Source organism: Pholis gunnellus (genome assembly GCF_910591455.1).
Source record: "Pholis gunnellus genome assembly, chromosome: 8".
Lineage (NCBI taxonomy): Eukaryota > Metazoa > Chordata > Actinopteri > Perciformes > Pholidae > Pholis > Pholis gunnellus.
This window is the reverse complement of record NC_136534.1, coordinates 22,873,784-22,886,241: the sequence shown is the minus strand read 5'-3', so window position 1 is coordinate 22,886,241 and position 12,458 is coordinate 22,873,784. Positions and strand designations below refer to the sequence as shown.

Genomic DNA, 12,458 nt, shown 5'->3' with positions numbered 1-12,458 from the left:
TTAGCCCACAGCCGTTCTTACAACTATTAGTCGTCTAACAGTATTTTTCAGAGACAAAGAGGACAACTAGTATTGAGTTTCACTTGTGTGTTGTTCATATTCAGTATATTCAGCAGTGTGTGCTTGTGTACTGACCTTGTGCTCTCTCCGTGCAGGTACACCCTTTGCTGATGCGCGAGAGGCGCTCAGAGTCTCACAGGAACAAGCTACTGCGGCGGACAGTCAGCGTTCCTGTTGAGGGGAGGCACCATCCCGAGATGGGTGAGCACACAAACCTTTACACATATTTACCGTTGTTTTTAAATATTCCAATCAAGGTCTTAGTCAAGGTCCAACAAAGTGTTGTTTTCTTTCTTCTCTCCCTTTTAAAAAAAAAAAAAATCAAATGAAACTTTTAAACATGCCAGCCTGAAGTATGTGACTGACTTTATGGAAATAGTTTTGCTCTCAACTTTATTTTAACTTTTTAAGAAAAAAAAAACATTATCACCTGTGTTACTTTAAGTTAGCCTGCTTATGATAATAGGATAGTTGCATAGCAACGGCAATGATGTAAAGATCCTTGCATCCTTTGAGCCGTTACTCTCTGTGTGACGAGCAGCACTCACAGCAGCGCTCTGCCTCAGAGCGGAGATGAAAGCGTCCCATCTGATCGCGGGCTTAAGACAGCTGTTTTCTTTCCACCACATTTTGCCTCCATGTTCTCAGGTTGGGTGATTTATCTGCTATCTTGCTTTGAAATGAAATGCATGTATTGATACCTTGATGATCATGCATATCTTTTGAGCTCTCTGTCTCTTTATTTCTTTTCTCAATCTATATTGAAGTTTTCTTTTCTCACTCTTCTTTCTCGTTCTCCTCTCTGCTTTCATATCTCTGTGAAACTGACCCTCTGATAGCTGCCTGTCTCTGCCTGTCTCTCTCCGGGCCCATCGACAAATGTCCCGCTCAGTTTCTCCCTCTTCCTCCACCCTCCACCTCTCTCCGTCTCACTCAGCTATTTTAAGGGCTTCCCTTGCGACGTCCCCCCCCCCTCCGTCTATGAATCTGCCGTTGCTGCCGCCTCAACAGTTGTGCTGATTCAACTGGATAAACACTTCCCTCAGTTTTCCTATGAGTGACTCTCTGACCTCGCAGAAGTCAAGCACTGACACATCAGTTGACATGGTCCCACCACGCTGTGACATATGCTGACATAGCAATGCCAGTTCATGATGCCCAAGCGTACTGTAAACATATTCACGTATTAGCATGCTACGCTACAGGCCGTAATGCACAAGACACCATTGTGGACCGTCACTAGGCCCAAAAGAGATTAATGCGCCACAGGCAATTAGTAATTATGAGATCAACAAAAAAGTAAATGGAGTGTCATTAGGTCTACAGGGAGCCACGTGACCTATTTTATAAAATTCCCTGATACATAACGTTGAGCTGACGAAGGTTCAGCACCTCTAAAACGCTAACACTTTATACCTCGCTTGTTTAATTGTACAACAAAACCCAAATGTGCATTGGACACGTAGTTGTTTCCAGTGGAAATGACTGCACACAACTTCGTGTTAAGCTAAGCTAACCTGCGGTAAGCTGGCGGTATGGACATGAGAGTGACATTAGTCTTCTCATCTAACTCTGGCAAGAAAGCAGCGAAGAAGTGTATTTCCCAAAATGTCGAAGTGCATCTTTAATTAATAAATATCTCTTTGGCTTGTGTCAGCGTGAAGTTCGGGTCCAGTGCCGTGTCCCCCCTCAGCACAGCTAAGGGGGGAAGCTGCACGCATGATCATTCACGATCCTTTGCAATAGCAGCAGCATATTTTATTACCGCTCTCTCCTAACACCTCTGTGAGAGCAACGTGTTGGCAGCGGTGCGACATACAGGAGGAGCTTGCACAAAGCACCATACAATCATACAAAAAAGAAAATTCCGTACATTCATGGTTGGCTTTTATTTTGAAATGAATCCTTGATAATGTCAGTGTCGACAATTAGTATTAAAGCCATGATTAAAGCTACTGAGCAACACAGGAGCACAGTTCAAGGACGAAACCAGGACCCAAACAATAAGAAGGCCAAGCGATGAAGGTAATTCAATTCAGCGTGCATTTAGAGTTCATTCATCTACCTCTAAACTGGGCTTCCATTGAAAGACATGACCTTGGTATCATCAATGGATTCAAATTCTGTCCGTTCACAATGTTTCCATGTTTGGAGAGAAGATTAAACTGCAGCTGCGGCAGCTGCCACACATCCATGTGTTTGTGACAAAATGAATACATCATCCTTGATTCATTATTCGTCAGAGGGGTAAAAGCCTGCATCTTTCACAAGATATTGATGAATGGAGACATTTGACAACAATCCCAGCTGGATGCCTGACGTAGTGACAAGATATCGGGCTCCACATTCGATAAGCGATTAGTCAAACGCATAATGCATCAATAGGTTTCGTTCACTCCTGTGTCATAACACATCAGCACATAAGCACACGCATTCATTTTTTTGTCTTGCTTTCACTTTTTCTGTACCTTTTAAGGTTCCATAAAAGATTTTACTTTGAAGAGGTAATTAACACGTAATGACGACATTCATTTTGCTGGATAATTACAGTGCAGCATAAGCATTTTATGCAAATATGAGGCTTAATTAACTTTTCATGATCGTGACAGGGGAAAATGACTTTTCCTAACAAAATAGTCCTTCCTCTTGTGTTGCTTTTATGTTTTGTTGCAGACAACTAAGAATGTATTCTATTATAAAACGACTGCATTGTTACATATTGTATATAGGATTACTGCACTTATGACTGATCACAATTAGATGTTCCATTAAGTTTCTGATTGAGCTTCAGTTCAGGTATAAAATGGACTTAATTTTATGGAGATTAGAGTCCAACTGATGCTGGATTTCTGAGGCTGATAATATATTTCATATTAATCTGATAATGATGAATTGGCTGATATTTACGTATATTTTTGGCAGGACTACATAATTTTAACACAGTTTATGGCAATGAACCCACCAATTTGGTTTATCAAAACTATACTCAGCAGAATATTTAGCAGTTCAATAGAACATTGTCATAAAAGATGACAGTAATACTCTCTCTTTTCCCTTAAGGTGAGAAACTACAGGCACGGGTCAATCTGGAGATTTTGGGCTATTTTCTTCAGACTATTGGAAATAAAACATCTAAAATACACATTTAGGTTTTTATTTTAATACTTTGTCTATTTGCATCTGCAGATTTCTCCAAAATGTACCATAAGATAATGCCTGATTTGCATATTTAATACTAATTGGGAGGTTTCATGTTGATATCTATTAGTTAATATTTCTAACCTATTAATGAGTCCAATTTTACAATCCATGTCTTTAAAGACTGTTTTCCCTCTTTTTTTATTTCATACTCTGAGCGAGAAATCTCCACTTCAGTAGAACTCACACAAACCAAACTTTCCACTTTCATTCCTGTCAGTATTCTGGAGGTTTTACTGAGGGGTATGTTCATATATCATTCATAGCCTGACTTATAGAACATTTTAGTCCTAAAAACATGATGGAAATTGATTTGTTTATGGCTGTTGACTGATTATGGATTGTTACAAAGAGGCATCAAAAATTCTCTCTGTAAAAACCTTTGACTGATATGTCAACAACATGAAGGTAATGCTCATTTGCATTGTTAAACATACGATTTCAGACAACTTCTAACACAAAAGAATAATTGTCTGGTGATACCTATTGGTTCAAATGTTTACAATGTTCACCTGTTCCATCTCTCCTCTATCGGTAATGTATCTGCACAGCCTGAAGTGAGTTGAGGACACATTCCAGCTCATTTCCATCGCGTTATGAGATGAACAGTCCTTCATATTTCAATAACAGTTGTTTTAGTGAGATGCACAGTGGGCAAAGAAAAATAATGCATGTGTATTCTCCCCCTCTCTCCCTCATTAACCTCTCCAGAAAGCAATGCGATAATCCCCATTAATGAATTTGGCCTTTAATGTTTTGTGTTAAAATTGTAAATTTGACTTCATCTAAGTCTGCTCTGTTATTAGAGGAACCTTATTATCTGAATGACTTCGCCGCGGGGAGAAAAAAAAATTGCAACAACAAGTTGATTGGTTGTTAACGTTGGCTGAACAGTTTTTCAGCAACACATGCGAGACTTCTCCTCCGTTTGTCCTTGTAGATCTCACTTATTCCTTCAGCCATCTCAGCTCAGCAGACTATTGTGATAAAGCAGGCTCAGCCAAGCAAGTGTTCCTTAACAATGTGTGACCTTCATGCAACATTTGAACACATTTCAGCACCGATGCTGCATTCTGGGCATCTTTATTTTCAGTGTCTGCTCTTAGAATTTATTCAAGATTTAGATATAAATAATACAGCATCGGCGTTGATACTAGATGTTGAACCTCCTGCTAACCCTCTACTGTCATTCTCCCCATCCTGCACTTTCTCTATTCTGTCCCACCGCACAGCCTTTAACCCGTTTTCCTCCCTGCTCCACAGTCCTGACACCATCCCACTCCCCTCACCCACTCAACAAAGACTCAATAAATGAATATCAGAAAAGACACATCACATTAGAAAAACAAGGTGTTAAGACTTTCCACTGTTGTTGGCGTTGAGACGAGCATCATGAGTCATTCCGATCTGTCAATTTAGGAAGACTTAAACAAAAGAATATAGATGAGTTCTCTGAATTAATTAAGTGTCCTTGGTTTAAGGCAAACGTTCCTCTTCGGTAGTTTACAAGAAAAAATGCACCACCCGATAGATTTACTAGAATACATGTAGACATAAAAGACAAGTAATTAGACAAGTTTAGGGCCCTTCCACATTGGCTTTACTTTTCATAACCAAAAGGTTGCCGCCTGGTAGAAATGGGTCTGACCTAGGACTCTGCAATATGTCGAATTAAGTTAAATCTTTGATTTTACGCAATGCGTAAAATGTCTACATTTTGTAAATCGAGTTATTACAACATGCACAAATAGATTACTTTCTGTCAAAAAGCAACATACGTGATCGCTCGCTTCATTAGCAGCCTTGATACACGACCTGTCCCGTATACTGAGACATCCACGGTGGATAGATGCACTCGTTGTGCCCCAGTTTATGGGACTGTTGTAACTCGTGGTGGCTGCCTTACGAGCTGTCGCATCTACGAAGAAGGAGAAACAGAAAAAGAAAAAGACTCTGCACCCTACTATGAGAATACCAGCTCTTGATTTTAGTTCGTTGAAGAGGTATATTCTAATGAGAATTCCGTTCCATCTGCACAGGATAACCTGTATTTTATTATTTAAACATGCATACCAATGACAGCCTTGCGAGTGGAGCCATTTTTTAAAAATGTATTATTCTTGCTTCACTGTCTTGCATCCCAAATCTGATCATTGCTTTGCCAAAATTGGTCTCGCATAGCCAGACAGACGTTTCTCCACAGCGCTGTGTCGGCGCTAAAGAAAGGTCTGGCTCCACAAACTATTATTCTGGTATAAAGGGGGAAAAAAGCTCTGGCTTGTTTGTATTTTTTAAAGGCTCAAAATTCTGAGCATTACTATAGCAGCCAGTAACTATTTGCTGGTTTGAGAATTTTGCACAGCTGGGTTTATTAATGGATCTTTTGCAAGTTTTTTCCCCCTCTGGGATAAAACTTGTCTTCACTGGAATTGTAAAAGGAAAATACAAACTTTACAAACTTGCTAGCCTATAGGTGAATGTTTGATCACTTTAAAGGTATACATGTGTTTGTGTGGAAGAAACAAGCCCTTCATCTTCAAATGTGTTGCTTCTTCCGAGGTTCTGCTTACGGGCAGAAAATACAAAATATCAGAAAATGACAACCTTGATACAGAAAGAAATGAATGAAATATCAAAGCAGGCATGAAGCTCTCATCCCGTGTCCCATCTGTCGATGCACCAGCTCTACGCGAACTTGACAGAAGACACAGTGCTGCATTCTGACTTTGAATTCGCCACTGCATTTCTGTAGACTCAGCATTGACCTTTTGAGTCTGTGATCTTAATGTGCAGTAAAATAGAATAACCAGCAACTTCTACAGATCTTTTCTTTGTTCCATCAGCGCAAGCTAGCTGTCAACTGAGCCCGCTGCCGAGGATTTTAAGGGTCATTAGTGAAGGCTGGGAAGCTGTCAGGCTGTAAGTGTAGTAATTACATATTCTGATTTCAAACAATCCCCCCCCCAAAAAAATAATTAATTTATTAAGTAGGTCCAGGCAAAGCCACAAAGGGACATTTTGAAAGATATTTTACTGCCTTTTTAGTGTTGAATGTTTTACTGTGCCTTTAACTGTATGATGAAGACAAGCTGGAAGTCTATCGCTGTGTGATATAGAACAGCATAATTAGCTGCCTCAGTGGCTCGAGCTCAGCGATAAGAGTTAATTTAAAGTGTTATGACAATATAGGCGTTTTGCGCCAGTGTGAGCTGGAGTAGCAGTGTTACTGCGCAGGGTGACGGTTTATAAACCTTGTGATTCACTCCCAGGGGAAAGTGAAAAATCTGGCCCCATGAAAACCCGGGCTTGTGTTTGGAGGGATTCGCTGAATCATCTGCCTGTCTTGCCTTTGGAACTGTGAATGAATACAAATGATTTGCTACGCTCTTGTGTTTTGGCTTTTGATGGACATGGACCCAGAGGCCCCCTGAAAACGAGTGCTGCACTTCACGAAGCTGCATATGCGCTGTCGATATACGGTCTGAGTAATGCTGCACTTTGCTGAACTGCTTTATATGTACTGAATATTTTACTGAGTTGAATATTCTTATGCAACCAATGTCTCATTATACAACTGGAAATCATAGAGAGTTGCATCTTGGAAGTTGTTGGAATTTAACCCCAAATTCTCATTCGAGTCATTCCGATCCGTCATCTCAGGAAGAATATATAAAAGATATATAAATATATATATAAAAGAATATGGATGATTTCTCTGAATTATTTTAGGGTCCTTGTTTCCTCTTAGGTAGCCCCCACATTGAACACGATTACATGCTCGGCTTATCCAAAGATTACAATTTAAAGACTGCATAGAAGAAGTGGACGTGGTCATTGTGACGTCACCCATTGGTTTGTGGACTACAGTTTTGAAGCCTCGAGTAATTTGTCCATCACTATTTTGGTGTTTTTTGCATCCAGTGAATGGAAGTGACCATATTTGGACTGCAGAGGAGTGGTGCCACGGTAGATACGCCCTCTAAGGCTCCGTTAGCCACCTGTCAATCACAAGCTAGCCACGCCCTAACCTGAGACCACGCTGATCAATATGCTGGATGGAAATGTTAGTTTGTTGCTCGGTCCAACGATTGAACTTTCTCAACATGTTGGATGGGTGGACATTTTGTACAGATGTTCATGGTGCACAGAGGATGAATCCATATGACTTTGTCAATCCCTGACTTTTCCTCTAGCGCCACCATGAGGTTAACATTGGTGGTTTTGAAGTATCTGTCTTAAGCCCTAATTGCATGGGACGAGTATTACCTAGGGACCTCATTGCGGAGGTTGTTTGTGATCTTAATTGTGAGGCTGCCATTTCCATTATTTGTCAAGTAGAAATTCCACTGCAAATTACCTTATCGCCAAACACAGAGGTCATGTGATCATATCAGTCCTGTCAAAATCGGCATCTCGATGATTTGAGGTTGTGTTTTTTGTTTGTTGTTTTTTCCTCTTTTCTGTTCGAGAATTAGGAAGGCTGCTCTGGCAATTATAATTTAAAATCTGGACTGCATTTTGGGTGCTAATTCAGGCAGCTCATTTCGCCACACAGCACGAAGACCCACTCGCACCGAGCATAATAATATAATATAATATTTGAATATAAGCGGATGTTACACAGAGCCTTGACGTCATTCTTGGGGGATACATCCAAGGTCCTTGTGAGTTGAGACGAGAGCGTCGAGTGGACCGGAGATATCAGTCCTCCTCCGGTGTTCGGGTGGGTGGTTGCAGTCAGTCAGATGGAGCGATATCATCATCGTTTCTCTGACATTATTAGAGAACAGCTGAAGAAGAAGACTGAACCTTTCCAGCACCTGGCTGACAATCAGATCTCCTTCACTTCCTTCTTCAATGTGTTTGCTCACAGCTGGTAATTTGAGATAATATGACAATCTTAACAACACCCATGCATTCATATTTTTATGCAAAACGATATGTAAATGGGATGATTATGTAACATGAAATGTCTTTCGGAGTGATACACCCCGTGGGCTGGTGTGATATAACGGACAGCCATATCATCAAACCTTAACAACATGCATAAAGAGAAAAATAGCGAGAGAAAGCCAGCAAGCCTGGCCTCGGTTTGAGTGACAGCTGGCCACCAACTCGACACATACGAGGGTTTTTAGCTCTCCAACACCACGGTTCTTAGTCAGCTTCAAGTGCGGTAGTCAGCTTACACACACACACTCAGAGCATCCTGCCGGCTCTCTAGTCCATGGGGACTGCTTCTACCTGCCATGCAGCGATGAGAGGATTTAAAAGCCTCTGTAAAAGGGTCATTCACCGAAAGCTACTTCTCTTCAAGGTGTTTGAAACAGAGGATTTCAGACCAGTCGACTTGTCTTCACTAAAGTGTTTGATATGTATGTATATAGGCTGCAATACACCACGAGTGTAAAGTATCCATATATTTATATAGTGTCATATATAGTATCTGCATTCATTAGTCTTTGTTCCAGGACTGTGTCTTGATCGCGCTGAGAAATGCTGACAGTTTCATTGCAGGACTTCGCTCATTAATCTTCACAGTATGTCATTGATATGCAAGCTCGACAATCAATGAAACAGTGACGATCCACACCGGTGATTCTCCACCAGGTGTGCTTGTAACCCAGGGGGTAGTATGGCAGTTGCCAAGGGGAACGAGAAAACAAGAAATTGTCCGCATAATTAAATAAAAGGAAAACACTATAGCTTTACTAATGGAATAGCAAATAAACTACCAGCTAACGCCACCTGCTGCGATAGAGCGTTCGCTATACAGCCACAGAAAGTTAGACAGATTTCTCGTGCAATTAGGAATGATTACAGACATTTTGGGTATGTTCACTTTCAGTTTCTCCTGCAAATCAGTTTGAAATCTGGCCAAGCTGCATGTTTACGAGCTGTCTGCTCGTGTTTTATCGCCCTGTCACACTTGCGATGTTCCCAGAGCTCAGCAGTTACTTTGGTGAGTACAATTTTATCATAACTGATAAAAAGGACGGCCAAAAGTCTGAAAATAAGATCCAAGTGTAATACACCAGAATTTGCCTTAATATCCAGATGTTGATGGAGCTTTTATCTCCTGTGACAGACTCATTTTTGACAGTGTTATTGTTTTTGTTTTTTTTTAATTCCTGTTTTTATTCTGCAGGTTTATTCTGCATATTTCCAGTTGGCATCAAAAATGTCTGATAGGGCACTTTTCAAACGATCTGTGGTACATGATCTATAGTGAATGGAGCAAGTGCATTTAGGGCACGTCTCTAAATGAATCAAAGGTGTGTTTTGGACGAAACATGCATTAAACCAATCATATAGTCATCTCCCATCCCCTTTAAAGCCAGCTGCCTCCTGCAATTTGGCAAATTGGAGAAGCCGAGTGGTTTTCTACCGGCGTAGATGGAGATCATCTCCGGGAGCAGCGAACCCTCTGCCTCCAGCGTCTCCCAATCCTCTGTCCCATCAACAACTCCATTTGACTGCATATGAGCAAATGCACCGATAACCTATTTAACTGGAGAGGAGCAAAGCGCTGCTGCGTGTCCCTGTGTGTGTGAGTGTGTGTGTGTAACTAGCAGAGTGTATGTGTGTTGTGAACCTAAATAGATGCATCTTACTGTCTGAATAATGTGCCCTTTAAACAGCAGGAAAACAGCCATCGACCAACAAAAACCGGGTCTAAGGAAATCTCTTTCTGCTGACTCAAGATAGCAATGTACCCAACAACGTGCCTGACCACACCTCATTTTAAGACCAACGCGCTTTCACCAACGGTTTCACATAAGCTTAAAAGTATATTTGCTTCCTATAAAATGTGAAAATGACAACGCCGTCGATCTGAAACTAGCAATGACAGTTGCGCTGCGCCGGGTGTGAGACGGGGCCCTTTAATGTCCTCTCGCAGTCAGAACATTCATCAAACCAGATACAGACAGACAGACGGTCATGCCTGCACATCAAACCCCATCAACTCATTTCACTATTTCCCCCGGGGTGGCATTACGGAGATCTGGCACGTTGGCGCACATTCCTCTGGGAAATAAACGGCTTCATACAGCTGGTTAATACGTTTAAACTCCCCGAGGAACTCTAACTAGTCAGCATCAAACACTCACCAGTATCACCTCCAGACAAGATGGCAGTCATTATCTCACTGCAGTTTTCTTCTTCTTCAGTTTTTAGCAGAGTGCATGTGCTCAGTGACAACCTGCTTCACACGGGGTAACACGCGTTCACACCTGGCCCATTCCCGGGCCAACCATTCTTTTACTATCGGGCACTTCACAGCTCTTCAGGCAGAGTTTTGGGGTGAAGTGTTGTGTTCAGGCTCATCTCAAAAGCAGCTGCAGGTGGGAGCGTGTCTCATTCGCTGCCCTACTTTTTACCCACACTTTCCGGCTTTTTCCACACATTCAAACCTAGAGTGCGTGTTAGCTTATTACTGAGTGAGAGATTTTAGTGAATCTCACATCAAGTATGTGAAACGGTCTGAAATGTGTACATGCAATATCGTAGAGCCACTCCACTGACGCTTATACATCACTCCAGTTCTGCGTATTACCGATATTAGCAGCCATTCGTTCCACAGTCACATTCTGCATGGCAGGTGCTGTCAACGTGTGTTCTACATTTTTAATCAGAATATCTCTTTAATGTTCCTCATCATAAGCTGAATCCAACACGTTGAATTTTATGAAGGTTATTTAAGACTGGATGAAGCCGGCAGCCCTCTCTCGTTTCTCTGCTCCTCTCCCGTTTGCTTTAGCCATGTTACCGCACCCACGTCGTTCACTCACACACCATTTACTTTACTGATGTCCCCATATGTTAATTACTTAAAGCTACTACGAGAGAACTTCCATTTTGTGTCGATTTTGGCGGTCCCGGTGGACTAAAGCTATATTGTTTCCGAGCAACATGTGTCCCTGTTGAAAACCTCTCATTTTACTGCAGCACGGTCTGACGGTCTGCCCCACGCAGTCCTGCTTCTGGTGCCTTCCTTCTCTCCAGCGGGCCGAGCAGTACAGCCTGGGCCTCCAGCAGCGTGGTGTCGGTGTTGGCTCTCAGTGGGGACCGGCGGAGCTGAGAGACAAAACTCTGTCCCTGGAGGAGGAGGAGGAGGAGGAGGAGGGGGAGCCGCTGCAGGTTGAAGGTGGCAGAGAAACCGGGTCTGTCCATGGTGGTCTGGTGGCTGCTGAAGTCTGAGCTGAGGGAGTTTCTAGGGAACCTCCATTATTGTTGTCTGATTTTGAGCTGAACCCGGTGGCATCGATGACCAGCACTAAAGATAATTACGTAGAAAAAAGGCAATCTTTTCTTTTTGGTTAAAATTGATTACACTAAGCTTCTTTTGTTAGACTTCGAGTGGTGTGTCTCCCCTTTGCTGTGGTCAGCTGAGCCATCAATATTAGTCTACAGCTGATCAATATGGTCTCGCATGAACAAGAGCACTGTGGACTCATCAAGAAAACGTGGTTTAAAAAATGTAGCTTTATATTACATCTACCTGGCTTCATACAAACCAGCAGCACTCTGTATACAAGCCCAAAGCTCTTTTCTAACCGTTAGCTTCCTGCCGGCTCCCAGCGATGCATCAGCCACCCAGGTGTGAATCACCAATAGCTTGATAAAGAGCTGCAATGTTAGCGCCGTGTTGGTACAGTAAAGTAGATGTAGAGAGGCACAAAGAAAAAACCAAGGTGCAGTAACCTTGACAGAGCTGCGGGCGAGTTGGCAATACATCCGCCTTGACAAAAGGGTAAAAATAGAATTAGAGGAAGCGGTAGAATAATGGCCAGGTCGAGGTGATCAGCATGACGACAGCAGCTACGGTAACGCTGGTTTTTAGAGGGTTAGTGAATGGAGACGTCGGCGTTAGCTCTGTGACAGAAAGACACTCTATAGACGGTGTCACTGTAGATATTAATGTGGACAGTTTGGGGATGCGAGTGGAATAAGCATCTGCCAAGTTTGAGATTGTGTCTTGTCCTAAGTGGCATCTCTTTTGCCCGTTTGTTCCTTTAACAGCACATCGATGTGACTTCCTCTATGTCACTTTTAAAGCCAATCACAAAACATTCTCTAGTTTGGAAGAATTATTACCTGAATGATCAACTATCTCTAAAGTACAGATGATTTACTAATTTAGGAATAGAAAGTGTACAACATCTCCATCAGTTCCTGATACTGAAAGCCAGGTCTCA

The 12,458-nt window shown here is 42.0% G+C and overlaps 1 protein-coding gene across 1 annotated transcript in view; it reads left to right on the top strand.

The window, feature by feature from the left end:
* The window catches only part of syngap1b (synaptic Ras GTPase activating protein 1b), a gene marked incomplete at both ends in the record, with an annotated part of 123,771 nt that overhangs the window by 43,867 nt on the left and 67,446 nt on the right, over positions 1–12,458 (top strand). The window contains one exon of the mRNA XM_079163912.1: positions 156–261. Coding sequence (XP_079020038.1) covers positions 156–261 — 106 coding nt within the window. The remainder of the gene's footprint in view (positions 1–155; positions 262–12,458) is intronic.